The sequence below is a fragment of the Pogonomyrmex barbatus genome, unplaced genomic scaffold (assembly GCF_055798465.1).
Source record: "Pogonomyrmex barbatus isolate J1 unplaced genomic scaffold, ASM5579846v1 scaffold11, whole genome shotgun sequence".
Classification (NCBI taxonomy): Eukaryota; Metazoa; Arthropoda; class Insecta; order Hymenoptera; family Formicidae; genus Pogonomyrmex; species Pogonomyrmex barbatus.
In genome coordinates, this window is record NW_028297107.1 from 6454027 (window position 1) to 6469844 (window position 15818).

Consider the following 15818-nt stretch of genomic DNA (forward strand, 5'->3'; position numbering starts at 1 on the left):
AGTATATAATTTAAGATTTATGCGACAATTTTTTTTTTTCAGAATATATTCTACACATAAAAATATACAAATTTTCAAAATTACAGGAAAATCGGAAGAGAGAGAGAGAGCGTATATTTATCAAATATTTTCTAAAAATTAAAGTCATTGAAGAAGACGTACATGAAAGAACATTGTCAGAATGATGTAAACGATTTTTTAACACATATATGCTATGAATCCAGAAAGAACAGAAGTGGGCAGTGGCACGTTTTTCAAAATAGACGAACAAGCTCTTTATCGAGCGAACGCTGCGGACCTCGAGACGTAGTTGAGCCGAGAGTCCGCCGAGGGTCGGCAGCGTCGCATTGAGAATCGAGGAAGCGCGCGTCTTCTCTCCCGCGGCCTCCGATATCGTGGTTTTCTCCATCGCGATTGGATCGTGAAATTCACGACTCGTGAATCACGATTCGTGATTGAATTGTGCGAGTCGCGACAAGCTCGAAGTCGAGTCGTGTACGCTCGTGTACGCTAGTGGTTCGAACGGAAGGGCGACTCGTCACGTTTTTTACGAGCGAGTTGGATGCGGGGCGTGGATCGTGAACGATGAGAACAAGTTCGGAGGCGACAGCTTGGCTCTGAGGCACACGCGGGGAGTAGTGTCCGCGGCGGCGGTAACGCAACAGTTGTCGTCGTCGCGATCGGCGTCGATCCGATCGCGATCGTCCACGGGAGTTGGGCGTGTGTCGTGAGTGTCGGAGCAGGAAGGCGACACATCCCGTGTCGGTGGGCAGTACACGAGCGCGCGCGTGCGCGCGCGCATGCGAGAACGGAAACGGAGCAGGACGGGGCAGGATAGGAGAGGACAGGAGACACCGACCACGCTCACGGTGACGGTGACGGTGAGCCGCGCCGAGAGCCTTTTGACGGATCTGTAATCGCTCGCGCTGCAATGGCGACGGCGCCTGGCGACTCGCCTACTTTCTAAGCTCCATCGAGGTGAGAGGCCGACCGTCGGCGCGCTCTCTCTCCCTCTCCCTCTCTCTCTCTCTCCCTCTCTCTCTCTCTCTCTCTCTCTTTCTCTCTCGGTCTATCACCCGCGTTCCTCCGCCGAGTCCATAGTCGGGAAACTAATCGAGGACTAATCGCCTAGTCGCCTCGTCGATAACCGCTGAGGAAACGTCACGCCAGCAATAAGGTGTGTGCTGCCAACGTTTGTGTACTCCGGGCTATCCGGAGTAGTGGGCTACGTTCGCGTTCTTCCGCCGTGGCGATGCAGCGGGTAGCCCGCTGGTGGTGCGACCGAACGCCGTCCCAAAGGCCCAGGATATCCGGAGAATGCGCGGAACCGCCTCGGGATTTTCCCACGCGGATGTGATCCTTCCGCCACGGCTCGCCACTTCCCGCGATACCCGGCCGACGATTCTGCCCGTTCTGCGCCCGCGCCCGCACTTCCTCCACCCGTTGTCCTCGGGACGACGCAGCTGACAGATCTCGCGCGTCACGGTTCGATCCTCGGGTTGCCGCGCGTGGACCATCCCTCCTCTCCCTCTCCTCCCTCTTCCCAGGTGAATGAATGAACCGCCTGAAAGCGATTGATCGGGTCAATCTACCGTGTGACGCGACTCCGCCGAAGTACATCGGCTAAAAGTGCACGATTCTCGTTCTCGATCGTTATACGCCTACGTATTCGATCTAGCGACCGCTATTAAACAGTCACGAAACGGACTCGGACATCGTTCCGGGACGAGACCCGGATACAAAGTGAGTCGGTCACGCGCTCGTTAAATGCGAGAAAGGAAGGCGGCGCGTCTCCTGGACAACGACGCGTTCTGAGAGGACTCTCTCTCTCCCTTTTGAGAAGACTCGTCGAGATCGGAGTCGGATAGAACGTGCAAACATGGGGAACTGCTTCAGCAGCCAAACCGACGTGGAGAAGGAGAAGTCCGACAGGATTGGCAATCCGAGCATAGAGGCGGTCGCGTCCCAAGTCAGCCCGGTGCCGACACCGCCACCGGATCCCATCAGGCCGATTCCGCAGATCCCGGACACGGACGTTGCGACCGCAAAGATATTCGTCGCGTTGTACGATTACGATGCGCGCACGGACGAGGATCTGAGTTTCAGGAAGGGGGAACACTTAGAGATAATCAACGACACGCAGGGAGACTGGTGGCTGGCCAAGAGTAAGAGGACCAGGCAGGAGGGTTACATTCCCAGCAATTACGTCGCCAAATTGAAGTCAATCGAGGCGGAACCGTGAGTCGCTTTGTCGATTTGAATTTAATTTTAAACGAGACTTTTTTTCAATTTCGATTCATTCGTGTGTGATAGAATTTTTTATATACGCGGAATTTAAATAATTTATTATGGTCGACAGGCAGGATTTCGTCATTTCGTCATCCAGTTTGCGATCTTTAGTCTGCAAAATGATGTTTCACAGAAGTTGATTCACAACTAAGGGATCTTAGTCGTTGATAGGAGGAAGAGTGAATCTGTAAAAGACCGTAACGCTTAATTTGCATTTACAGATGGTATTTTAGGAAGATTAAGCGAATTGAGGCCGAGAAAAAATTGCTCCTGCCAGAAAACGATCACGGCGCGTTTCTGATAAGAGACTCCGAGAGCCGACACAATGATTACTCCCTTTCAGGTAACGTCACAGAACGATAATAGAAACTACCGGTCGCGGCGTCGTCGGGTCGTGATACCGACGGCGCGATAGCAAATAAATGAATAATGATCTCGGACGAGATCGGGCGCGATAGTGCGTGCGATCTCCGTGCGAAATTGCGAGGGGCCATTAAAGCGTCAAAGTGGAATGTATATCGATGATTGTTGTAGTGCGCGATGGCGACACGGTCAAGCATTACCGTATCCGCCAACTGGACGAGGGTGGCTTCTTTATCGCTAGGCGAACCACTTTCAGAAACCTGCAAGATCTCGTCGAGCACTACAGCAAGGACGCGGACGGCCTCTGCGTCAATCTATGCAAACCTTGTGTGCAGGTAAGCTCTACGTGCGGCCGACGCGATCTCCGCTTCTCTCAATACAATAACGCTGTGATAATTGATAGAGAATAATCGTCGAGAATAATCCTACCACTCGCTGTCGATCGCAAGAATCCCGAATTACGAGAATCGACAAGGGGGAGTTTAGACAGAGGTCTGTTCAAAATGAAAACATCGGAGTTTCGCTTATCGCTGAGTTCGGCAGATTTCGATCGATAACGAAACGATACGTACGAGAAATTTATGCGCGCACACGCACACACACACACACACACACAAAATATTTACACACATAATAAAAAACGCGATTTTGTTTGTTTCTGAGACACAGCTTTGAGACCGCGAGCGGAAAATTGACATTAAAACGCGTAAGTGCGTTAAGAGATAAATCTCGATTGAAGTACACGATGAAAAGAAACGATTATGAATAAGATTATCGCAGAAATCCTTTTAAAAATTATATGCACGTATATATACCCACGCATGAAATTGCGAGATCAATTGAGATCGTCGATTATCGACGAATTGTTTTATATTCATTTCCTGTATCCCGTCTAATACTGTCTAAACTCCAACGCTTCAGCAAGAGCAACGATGCGATCGATACGCTTGATTATGATAATGGGAACAATCTCGATCAACAGTATATTATTACTGTTATATCGCTATATTATATGCTAGTATATTATTACTGTTATCTAATATTATTAGCAAGATCGGTATCTTTTTTCGTAAATTCTTTTTGTTGTTATCTTTAATTTATCGTAAGCGTGTTACTGCTATTAGTGCGCGATACCTCGGATCGTCGAGATGTCGCTTCGTATACAGAACATTTACAACATAATCAATTACATCGATTACATTCGCAATTCTATGATTCAATTTGTTTATCCTTCTCGAGAGTCGCGAGTAGGGAAACCTAAATGAAATTTTTAATGACACAGCAAACGAACGTATGCTTACGTCTTGTATTGTTGCATATTGAAAAAAGAAAGAGATATCAGTTTTTTAGAAGCATTGATAAGCACTTATTGCCAAGTTCGATTCTGAATAGATTGTGTTTGTTTGTCTGTTTATTGCTTGCCCTACCTCCCGATGGATTTTCTTGGTAAATTGAATGTCCTAATATACGTTTTGCCATAACACGTTTTTTCCGATTCCTTTCTTTTTCTCGACGTAAAACGCTTCTACATATTTTATTGTGTCTGGCCTGTATATACAGCACAAGCCCGTTCTATATGGGATTATGTATCAAAAGCAGTAGATTGTCATTCACTTAGAGATATCTCATATAAAAGCTCTATACATTCGATGTAATTTCATATTTAAGACAAGTTATCTCATATACACGCATACACATCAATTCATTTATCATCGTAGACCTCGCCAGAGGTGTAACGTATATAGGTAAATATTAAGAATCAAGATTGGCAGCACACACAAGGAAACTTTTCTTTTTCTGACTGCGAAATGCAGTCTCTCGCTTGTGAATAACAATTTACGTATGAATCTTTGCAATATACAAGTATTGACGCAAAAGCGAGAACCGCGCTTGTCGGCTCGAATGTATGTGTGCTCGAAATCTGTATTTGTATACAGGATGTCCCAAAAGCGTTTCCTGCATACTTGTCTCATTCGTTATTCAAGAGGCGAACGAGCGTAAAGGAGCATATATGCATGCTATCACGTTTAGATCATATATATACGGTATCACACACACACATATATATATATATATATATATATATATATATATATATATATACACACGCGATACCGTTTCTGAGATTCGCAGCATGGTTTCTTTTTTCGACTAGCTGCGGCGTATTTGAGACATTCTGCATATTACATCGTTCATTATCTCATTTTTCTCTTCGTCTTTCTCCTCGTTTCTCTAAAACGCATATCACTGTTGGAACGATCTCGCGATCATATTTATCGTCCGGGATCGTTATTGAAGTTCTTATACGATTGCAGGACTCGGAGAGAAGTAGGTTTGTATTCCGCGAAACAGGGAAGTTAAGCACTAGCGCTCTTTCTTTACAGTGTACGTAGAATATTATCTTTTATGCTTAGCTATAGAATTTTTTCTCATAAAGGAGACGGAACGAAAAATATAGCTCGCCATTAATGCGGCCGATCAAACACAAACTTCTTCCTTGCACAAAATCGAGTCTCGTGTCTATCCGCTTTTCGACGACGGCTGATTCCGTATCTGGCTTTGTTCGACAGGTTGAGAAACCCGTAACGGAGGGCCTTAGTCACCGTACGCGAGATCAATGGGAGATTGATCGTTCGTCATTGAAATTCTTGAGGAAATTGGGACAGGGACAGTTTGGTGAAGTTTGGGAAGGTCTATGGAACAACACTACCCCAGTGGCGATAAAGACGCTTAAGCCGGGTACCATGGACCCGAAAGACTTCCTTGCCGAGGCGCAGATCATGAAGAAACTACGACACGCCAAGCTAATTCAGTTGTATGCCGTGTGCACGATGGAGGAGCCAATATATATCATTACGGAATTGATGAGAAACGGCAGCTTACTGGAATATTTACAAGGTATGCAAGGTATGATTTGATCTTCTTTTTTTTTTTTATCACCGTATTATGATTTATGTGGAAAACATAAATCGAAACTTTTTAAATAATTAAAGAATATTTACAAGAATACCTAATTTTATGAAAAAATAATTGCCAACTTTATAAATTAAAAAAGGATTGATTAATTGATATTTCTAATTTTTGTTCGGTACCTTTTTTTGGGACATGTAGGAATTTTGTATATTTTAAAAAGTCATCATCTTTCTAGCGCTAAAAATAACAAATTTATTTCTGAATCTAATTTAATTGCATATTTTACTTTCTCATTAATTTTCTAAGATGCCATACCGAAATATTATTACAAAATCAATAAAGCTAATATTTCTACAATCACGTCTTTTTGTTATCTACGTATGCATTGATTTTTTTTAGGAAAAGGCAGAGGCCTCAAACTGCAACAACTGATCGACATGGCCGCGCAAATAGCCGCTGGTATGGCTTATTTGGAATCTCAGAATTATATTCATCGAGATTTGGCCGCCCGTAATGTTCTCGTAGCTGATGGAAACGTCGTTAAAATCGCGGACTTTGGCTTAGCTAGACTCATTAAAGAAGATGAGTATGAAGCTAGAATAGGAGCGCGTTTCCCTATCAAATGGACTGCACCCGAGGCCGCCAATTATAGCAAATTCAGTATTAAATCTGATGTATGGTCGTTTGGTATTCTTCTTACGGAATTGGTCACATATGGTAGAATACCTTATCCAGGTAAGATTTTGAAAACAAAAAATTTGTGTTATAGACAACTTATATTATACACACGATTTGTATTATACACAACTTTTCACACAATTTTATAAGTATTTTTATGAAATATATATTTAGGATTAAGTTAATAAAAAAATATAAATGCACTCTTCTCTTTTTCTCTTTTTCTCCAGGCATGACAAATGCTGAGGTTCTTCATCAAGTGGAACATGGCTATAGAATGCCGTGTCCACCTGGTTGTCCCGATACGCTTTACAATATTATGCTAGAATGCTGGAACAAGGATCCTATGAAGAGACCGACTTTCGAGACACTTCAATGGAAACTCGAGGATTTCTTTACCATGGAAGGTTCCGAGTACAAAGAAGCGTCTGCATATTGAATAGAGGATTTCGAATTCTTCCATGTTGCTCCATTAAGAGACGCGATGGTCGTATCATCGTCATTACATCGACGGTGATTATGACCTTCATTGATCTATTTGTGACGCTTGTTTTCGCGGTATTTTCGGTACCGCAGCTTTATACTCGAACGACTATGATTATTTGGCGTACGATCGATACATAGTAGAATAGTTTTATTTAACAATACAATTTTCTTCTTCCTTTTTATTTCTCTTTCTGTTCCTTCATTATCTGTTTTATCTTTTACGTTCTCGTCTTCGCACATTCTGTCTGCCATAAAGCTCGAAGAATGATATTTGTACATTTTTACTTATATGACTTGACAAACGTATATTGGCATTTTGATAGCTTTACCAGGAGCGGCGAGATTTTAGATATCGTTTTAGATCGCAGTAAGGATGTTATACACGTAGACGTTAAATGGCCTTTGTAAAATCGTTTATAAGTGTCAGTTAGTAATGAAGTAAACCTTGATAATCTATCAGGGTGATAATTCCGGGTGATGATGACGGTAGTAGGAGCGATGTAACATATTCGTGTACAATATAAGTTATACTTCCTGTGTTACAATTCCCGTATATATTACGATGTGACGAAGAGTAAATCTCTTGTATCCGCATTGACAACGTTGAGATGAAACCACGACGGACCATAAATGCACAATTTTATCATTCCTTCTTTTCGCTCGAGTTTGACGCAAATTAATTACGATGTACTCCTGTAAAGGCAAATGTATGGAAAACGTCGAAAACGACGAAATGAAACTTTTCGTTCACGTTATGTGCATACGTGTGCGAAAATCGAGAAAATTACAATCGGTCCGTCCAAGACAACGCGGAAGACTATGTCCTAGAGCGACTACGTCGAACGACGTTATTTCTTTCGTCTATCTATTTGTCGTGAAACGGTGAATACTGACACAAACTGCCAGCTAACGTTTTCTAAGGTACACTTGTTACTTATAACGTGTAAAATCACTTATCGGAGGTATACACGCAAGAATGTATGCGTCTGTCGAATATCTATGCATGAGAAATGTACGAATTTGCTATGGAGACGAGAAATCAGTTTATCGTCATATCGTCAATTTTAAGTATTCAAAGAAAGAGAATGTACATCACGAATTGCGTCATCTTCGTTAATCATCATTCGGACATGTTCATGTTATCGAATTTGTCATTTTTATATATTTTTATATCTCGTGTCTAATGTTTTATTATACTCATTTATTGCGACTTTCCACGACTTTTACAAACGACTCGAACTTGAGAGAATAATTATTATTACGCGTAAAGTAAGCGGATATTAGATGTACTTTATAAATGTACGACTCCATAATGGTAAATTATGAAAAATTATATAGATATTTTAGAAATATTTTGATCCCATTTAACGCATATGCGCAAACATGTACGGAATGTGCCAAAACTATCGCCATTCCTTTCGTTTCTGGTTCTAACATGAAGTTGGAGTCGATTTTTCTGTGTGATTAAAATTTTATTGGAAGCTTCCTTCCAACCATCTGCACAATCTTTTTACATTAACTGTTTTAATAATAAAAAGTTTCAGAATAAGAATATTTTAAAACTTTTTCGAAAAAATCGACTCTAATTTCGTCAGAGAATACGCCTCCGGAATTTGATGCAAATCGTACAAAACATCTTGACACACGTGCGTGTAAATATATACGATATCAACTAGAACCCATCTTCTGTTCTGAAATCAGAGCTGTGTTAATAGTACCAAATTAATCGTGAATTTCAAAGATGCGTGCTTACAACCGATATCGTCGTCGGGTAAATCTTTGTAATACCGTTATATATCACTTAGATTAACGATACATCGACCAACTTCCCATAAAAAAAAGTACGATTTCTTTCAATTAAATCTTATCTTACGTTTCTCTGAGAAATTTTAATTCAGTAAAGGAAAATGTGTTATTTGTAAGAGAAGATATTTTATATATTTTAAAACGGAGAAATTTATTAAACTATATACATAAAATCTGTTGATTATAAGTTGCGACGACACTCTGCACTAAGAAGTAAGATAAAAATACTACCAACTATATATAATAATAATAATGAAATGTAATGCAACGATTACAAGCACAAAATGGATGAAAGTTTACTGGAACTACTGTTAATTTTTATCCAAACTCTTTTCTTCTAATTAGAAGGAAAAACAATTTTCCTATCACATAACTATGTAATAGGAACTTGTGGCGAGTGAAGATAAAGTACTCTAGATGTATAAGAAATAAGTGACAAAAATAAACGCAACAGTTTTGTTTATGAAAATAAGATTACTCAAATACCCATTATATAAAAGATTCTTTCGTGGACAAAAAAATATCTCCAATTGTATTTTTTTATATTAATTGATATGTCATTTTACATTCAAAAATATCGAAAAATGAATATCTTACAATATGATTCATATCTTATACTAAAATTACGATAAAATTTCATAAATTATGGATTTTTCCATGATTTTACTTTAATATACTTTTATACATGGAGAAGTCAATTTACATGAAAAATATATGATCCATATTTATAAAAATAATACCTATATTTAATAAAACTCGCAAAATTCTACATGCATTACATTTTTATTATTATATGTATGTAATTTAAAAATTTTAAATATAGTGCAATCGTTAGAGAAATTTACCGCGAGAATTATATTTTATATACTACCTTATCAATCGTCGATTATAGACGTCGTTATTTGGGGAAACCGCGAATACCTGAAACTTTAAAAGAGCGACAAAGTACCAGGAAAATATGATTGCTTAAGAGATAAAGCAAATTAAAATGATAAACTTGTAGGTGCAACGCGAAACATTTGTAGTGCATATGTACACGCATAAACGAGGAGGAGAATTACAAGTTGGATGTAGTTCTAGTGTCTTGCACGGGCGATTCGCTAGAGATTTAAAATCACCAGAGCAGCGAGCGCGCGTCGGCGACAGGTGTCTCCTGCTATACAGGTGTTCTCCTCAGTCGGCCAATGGTGGTCAGCGGCGCGCATTCGTGCGTGCGTGCGTGCATCCCTGCGTCCGTGCGTGCGTGCGTGCATGCGTGCATGCGTGCGTGCATGCGTGCTCCGTTCCGTTCCGTTCCGTGCCACTCACGTCGGTGACGACGGCGACGGCGGCGGCGGCGGCGGCGCGAGGCAAGAATCCTCCGCCTCTCCTTCGCAGGAGCGCAAAGCGCGAGTTCCGTTCCGTTCCGTTTCGCGGGCAAGACTTTTCCCTACGAGAAAGTGAGATATATCGCGAGTGATGAGAATAAGAAACGCGACGCGACGCGACGCCGCGCGTCGTGCCTCTGAATAATGACTCGGCCGAGGCGCAAAGTCATCGACTCGAGAATACCGAGAAGAGAGAGGAACTGAGAAGGAGAGAGCGAGAGGAAGATCCCTCTCTTTCTCTCTCTCCTCACGCACGTCCGCGCCGCGCTTTCGAATAAAAGTTAAATTTTCACATGCCAACGGCGATCTACGCGCACGCCCGATCGACGGAAGAGAGGATGGATTCGCGCTGCATCAGGATATTATGTTAATCGACTTTTACGGTCAGAATGAGGGAGGAAGAGCTCGAGATATCACTCAAGGTAATCGCGGGGCTCCCCCGGCGTCTCTCCTCTTTCCTTCCTTCTAGTTTCTATTTATCTTTTAATCCCCAATTTTTTTTAATCTCTCTCAAGATTTTTAGATTTCTCTCCGAACACGCTCGTCGCGGTCTCCGCTTATGGAAAACGCGATGGAGCGCGACCGAAAGGGGAACGGACGAATTTTCCTTCCTCATCGCCCGCCGCGATTTTCCGCCGGAAAAGAAAGCGGCTTCCTCGCATCTTCATTGTAAATGCATCGCTAAACCACGCGCTTACCATTCCCCGGCGAGGCCGCGTGTCTTTTATTCATCTCCTCGCCGATTTTCGCATACGTCTATGAATCCTAAAGCTCGTTTCTCGCACTCGTTAACGACGAGTGATTTCCCGAAGAATGACTGAAGGATGAGAGTGTCCCGAGTGTCTCAAGACTTAACGACGACACCTTTTGCGCCGCACGCTCTTCCCGCGAGAAGCGATTTAGAGGGTAACTTTTTCGAGGAAGTGTAATCTCGGAGATCTCGATCTCGGAAGTTTCGAACGCACGCGTGTGTGATTATCTTCCCTTCTTACCTAAAACGAAGAAACGGAATTAGCTCGAGTCGCTCGCGAGTCGACGCTTTCTCCGCCATACGTATAAATGGAATTACCAAGGTTTATTCGCGTAATAACCATTTCGCCGTCGCATTTGCGTGCAAATTAACTCACTCGCCATTTATTTACAACATTACGCGACCATCCGATCGTCTCCCTTCCTTTTTCCCGTGGCACATTCATCTAAATTAAAATTGAGCCCGCGCAGCGAAAGATCGAGCTCGAGAGCTCGCGAGAATCTCACCGAGAATTGACTCGATAAGTTTCGCACGCGATTAACACGCGAGGTGCAATCCGGCGTGTTAGATAGTTAACCGGTGGCGGCGACTCGGGCAAAGAATCATATATGCATATGCACACACACACACACACACACACACACACACACACACACACACACACACACACACACACACACACACACACACACACGAGGCGTACATAATTAGAGAATTAAATCCTAGCATAGTTTTACGCAATTTAAAAGGCAAACGAGCTCGAAGCTCAACATCCGGATAACTTGGGAAAGCGGAAGGAGGGAGAATGAACTTTATTCACAATTATTCATAACGTATTCGTAGCGGAAAGATCGAAGTCGAAAAAAATGTGGGATTTGCGCGCGACGTTATGCGCGCCGCATCTATCCAGCTTCACGATCTTTAGCGCGAGCGCGCTAAAGTGGTAAATACAAAAAGAAGGGAGAAGCGCATGCACGAGCTCGGTGCTGCTCCAGTGATCTCTGCTTATCTCCCGATTGTCGGTAACGGTACTTACTCGCGTTTTCATCGCGTACGCGCCTGTTGCCAGAGACCACACATTTACGCCTTTCTTATTATTATCCATACAGAGTGTCTCGTGTCTCTCTGAATTGTTCACGGACACCGACGACGATTTGTTGACGAAATCGAATCTCCTTTTGGCTCCCGAATGGCTCCCGTGTAGATTCTGCGAATGCTCGGAGAATATCACACTCGTAAATTTTACGCACTTCTTATTACACATTAGAGATGTACATATTATATGTAAAGATGATACGGGAAATGTTTAGAGATGCTAACGAAAAGAAAAGCCGGATTCGGAACGTATTCGGGATTATACTTTTTATCTCGGATATGAAATCCGATTATTAACTTGCTTTTTACCTCTTTCTAATTTCTGGAATTTAAAGATAGAAAAAGCTGAATGAGTTAAATTGAGATTAAAGCTAAGTTGGAGATTAAAAATGGATATGCGTCACGTATCCAGAGTTTCAAGTTGAAATCCCGCTAAAGCCGACTCGCAACAAATGACATGCATATGCTTAAAAACATTAACTTGTTCGTTTGCGGATGATAGAATATCGTCAATTAATCATCATTAATCACGTGAAAGCTATCCTCCGTACCGTATCCGTGATTCCAAAGCTGAGGAACGCGCGATCGAAGACACGACTCCGGGATGGGACACCCTGTAACTCCTATCGCTGGATGGTGGAAATCAGTCGGAGTAAACGATATTCTCCGCGGTTTACAATCCAACAGGACGGATAAATCAAGATAAGGACGCACGTGCGGAACTCACGGAAAACTCCGGCGCAGATTAGACATCAATTTCATCGCGTCGACCTTTGAGAAGTGCCTCACTCGTACGCAAGAATTCCTGAAATTCCTTCCAACGTGTCGCTTAAAAAAAAAAAAAAAAAAAAAAATTATAGAGAATAAACCGTGTCGGCAGAGGCAAGATTGCCGCCGGCGACCGGTTTTTTTTTTTTGTGGACTCGTATCTTCATATCGATGTAACCCACTTCCTCACGTGACGCGGTCATCGCTCGTATTTTGTGCAATTATGTGGCTTACGACCTTCGATCGGTCGATCGTAGATTACCGTTAATTTGTGTAGAATATATAGGAATCAAGATATTTCTACGCGAAATTCTATATCCTTGATTTCCCAAATAACCGCTTAACAATATTCGCTCAGGTGGTGATAGTAGGCAACGGCGCTGTTGGAAAATCATCGATGATTCAAAGGTTTTGCAAGGGTACGTACACGAGGGACTACAAGAAAACGATCGGCGTCGACTTCCTGGAGCGTGAAATCGAGTAAGTAATCGCTCGCTACTCAACATTGATTTCACCCAACACAAATGCGGCATTCGAAACAATTGATTAAATCTGTAATTCACTTAATTCATTAATTTAATATGTTTAATTAGAACTTAGAACAGCCGGAATGAGCAACATGATAGAATAAGAAAACAGTGAGAAATATTTAAAATACTTGAAGCAAAAGTGAAGTGAAATCTGTGAACGCCTCACACATTTTTTTTTTTTTTAATACAAACATACGACGAAACTGTTGGTACAGGCAAATTAAATCTATTCGGATTATGTTTACTGATCTGATTATTCGCTGCTGATCGTCATACCGCTATATCCGTATACGAGTTCGAGAGCGACGTGCCTGAGAAAAACCCGATTTTAATCGTGCCAACGCGAGCTACCGTGGGATACTTCTCGCATCCCCTCTCGACACTACCGGCTACCGTAATATAATGTCGGTCAATATAAAAAGGAATTTTATTTTACCGCGTACACGGACGATCCATTCTTCAACATCCCACGATTAGTCGCATGCCTAATAATCGTAGCAACCTAAATCCGTAATTTTAAAAACCCGCATATACGCATTTATAAGACACTAGGAGTACGTATAATTAACATTAAGACAAAAAAAAATAAATGTACACATTTGTGCTGGCAGGGTCGATGGTGAGGATGTAAGACTGATGCTGTGGGATACCGCGGGACAGGAAGAATTCGATGCGATAACTGCGGCTTATTATCGTGGCGCGCACGCCTGCGTCCTCGCTTATTCGGCCACCGATAGGGATTCTTTCGACGCTATTCCCTCTTGGAAGCTCAAGGTACAGATTTATAAATTTCATTTAAAGTTGAAACTGTTCGCGATCTGTTTGTTAAAGATCACCGATAATTTGACATTCTTGTTAAAGGAAAAGTTGAGTCTAAATTGGTGGACAAAATCAATCGTTAAAAGAATATCCAGATTTTTTTTTAAACTTTATAAAATATTCTCTCCTATTTTTGTTTACAGGTGGAGAATGAGTGCGGAGAAATACCCACAGTCCTGGTGCAAAATAAAATTGATCTCGTCGACCAGAGCGTGATCGACCCGTAAGTAGGACCCATTAGACAGATTCCATTGAGTTTTCTTAAAAAAAAAATAAAACCTCGTTCAACTCCGAAGCAAATGTTATTCGATGTTACAGGGACGAAGCCGAAAGGCTCGGCCGTGCCTTAGGTTGCAAACTCCTGCGAACATCCGTAAAAGAGGATATCGGAGTGATGAGCGTCTTTCGACATTTAGCGTCCAGGTGCCTGCACGAAATGCGTCGCTCCGACGATGACTATCAAGATGACCTGAGATTATATTCCGCCGAGCCTAGATCCCCTTCCGTTATCAGTATGAGTAGATTCAATTGTCCCTCAGTATTATTACTTGCACAAGTCTGTAAGACTTGTGTAGAATGTGGATGACGTTGCATCTCTCCTTGCTTGCAGGTGCGTTCAGTCCGGACGGGTCAATGTGTGGTCGTAACGCTGGTAATGGAACGATAATTCTTCGGCCAGGCGGCAAAACGAAGAGTCATAAGAAACGAAATTTCGTAAAAAACGCTTGTAGACTCTTGTGACTATTTCATGTAGTGTAGGTATGACGAGGTGTTACATCGCGCTCCGAGTATTGTACGGAAGATGTTTAAGGTACGGGTGTCTTGTAAATATATATAGTTTATTTTCTGAAGGCGTAAACGGACGGTGATTTACAATGTCCGATAGTGCAAGACTATTATATTTTAATGATCTACGACGGTCTCGTGTATAAGAATACACAGTACGCATAACATTTGGGAGCTCATTAATTTAAACGCAATAGAAGTATTTTTACTATAATCATGCTCATAATGTTAACCAAATGGTTATAGATTATAAGATACGAAAGATTAATCGCAACTAATAAATTGCAATTACGCGTACTCGCAACTACGGATGGGAATAGTGATATAAAATGAATGACGCGTAATTCGTAAATATATCGCCATATTGTCACATATATAAATAAATTATTATCCTTCTTTAAATTGCATTGGATCCGAGGACCAAATTAAGAAAATGAGATTAAAACTTTAATTTCATTGTGCATTATATTAAACAATAATATATAATGATCGTTATATATATTTACAAATTAAGCGTCGATACTACTTATCAGATAAGATTATTCAAATTCGATAACATAAAAGCAGCTCAATTTAACGAAAGTGTGAAATTAGATAACAAAATTAAAATGCATTCCAAATATGTACTGTGTTAAGATCTTGTTTCTTTAATGCACTTTATTGAACTACGACGTCAAAAATGAAAAATTGTATGAAATTTGTTTTCACATTTTTAACGCCATGATTCAATCGACCGCAGTGAAGAAACTGAAATCTTAAACACAAACAAGTTAGTGTAAACTATTTTCCTAAGACAATTGTACGTTACAATAAGTTACTTAATAACTATCATATGTTTAATTTTTACTTATTTGTAATATTATAGAACACAATAAAATCTTTGTACATTTTACTAAAAATAAAATCTTTGTCAAGAGAAATTTAACAAGAAGCCGCTATAAACGAGCAATAAGAAAGAAGTATTTCAACATTTAAAAATATATCAAATGAATATTTCAAACTTGTCAAGAATATACCTCTAACAATAAAGAAAATGAATTAATCACTTTCATTCATTTGAAACTAATCCACAATTTGTTTCATAGAATAAATACAAGATTACATGAGGGTGTAAAGAGGCCTATTTACTCCATATTTTCAACGTTACATTATTCGCATATCATTTAA

At 41.1% G+C, this 15818-nt stretch overlaps 2 protein-coding genes across 4 annotated transcripts; both read left to right on the forward strand.

Annotated features, from left to right (window-relative positions):
- Positions 1–71: 71 nt before the first annotated feature.
- On the forward strand, positions 72–9007 carry Src42A (Tyrosine-protein kinase Src42A). 3 transcript variants are annotated; one of them, XM_011637759.3, is made up of 6 exons: positions 72–2238; positions 2511–2632; positions 2824–2987; positions 5229–5559; positions 5965–6300; positions 6474–9007. In XM_011637759.3, the coding sequence occupies exons 1-6, from the start codon at positions 1880–1882 to the stop codon at positions 6680–6682; spliced, it is 1521 nt and encodes a 506-aa protein (XP_011636061.1). In that variant the 5' UTR covers positions 72–1879; the 3' UTR covers positions 6683–9007. The 3 variants fall into 3 exon arrangements, with proteins under 3 accessions (XP_011636061.1, XP_011636060.1, XP_011636062.1); XM_011637758.3 differs by having other exon boundaries at positions 84–2238; positions 5223–5559; XM_011637760.3 differs by having other exon boundaries at positions 103–2238; positions 5223–5550.
- A 145-nt stretch (positions 9008–9152) lies between these two features.
- On the forward strand, positions 9153–15555 carry Rab23 (RAS oncogene family member Rab23). Its single transcript, XM_011637756.3, has 6 exons — positions 9153–10324; positions 12875–12996; positions 13658–13820; positions 14009–14088; positions 14184–14377; positions 14476–15555. The coding sequence occupies exons 1-6, from the start codon at positions 10292–10294 to the stop codon at positions 14604–14606; spliced, it is 723 nt and encodes a 240-aa protein (XP_011636058.1). The 5' UTR covers positions 9153–10291; the 3' UTR covers positions 14607–15555.
- Positions 15556–15818: the final 263 nt, after the last annotated feature.

What these genes read in the sequence shown, in the direction of transcription:
- Src42A (XM_011637758.3), top strand. Translation starts at nt 1,880, where the DNA reads ATGGGGAACTGCTTCAGCAGCCAAACCGACGTGGAGAAGGAGAAGTCC. An exon ending in ATATTTACAAGGTATGCAAG is followed by an intron (nt 5,560 to 5,964) that starts GTATGATTTGAT and finishes GATTTTTTTTAG; the next exon opens with GAAAAGGCAGAGGCCTCAAA. An exon ending in TGGTAGAATACCTTATCCAG is followed by an intron (nt 6,301 to 6,473) that starts GTAAGATTTTGA and finishes CTTTTTCTCCAG; the next exon opens with GCATGACAAATGCTGAGGTT.
- Rab23 (XM_011637756.3), top strand. Translation starts at nt 10,292, where the DNA reads ATGAGGGAGGAAGAGCTCGAGATATCACTCAAG. An exon ending in TTCCCTCTTGGAAGCTCAAG is followed by an intron (nt 13,821 to 14,008) that starts GTACAGATTTAT and finishes TTTTGTTTACAG; the next exon opens with GTGGAGAATGAGTGCGGAGA. An exon ending in TAGATCCCCTTCCGTTATCA is followed by an intron (nt 14,378 to 14,475) that starts GTATGAGTAGAT and finishes CCTTGCTTGCAG; the next exon opens with GTGCGTTCAGTCCGGACGGG.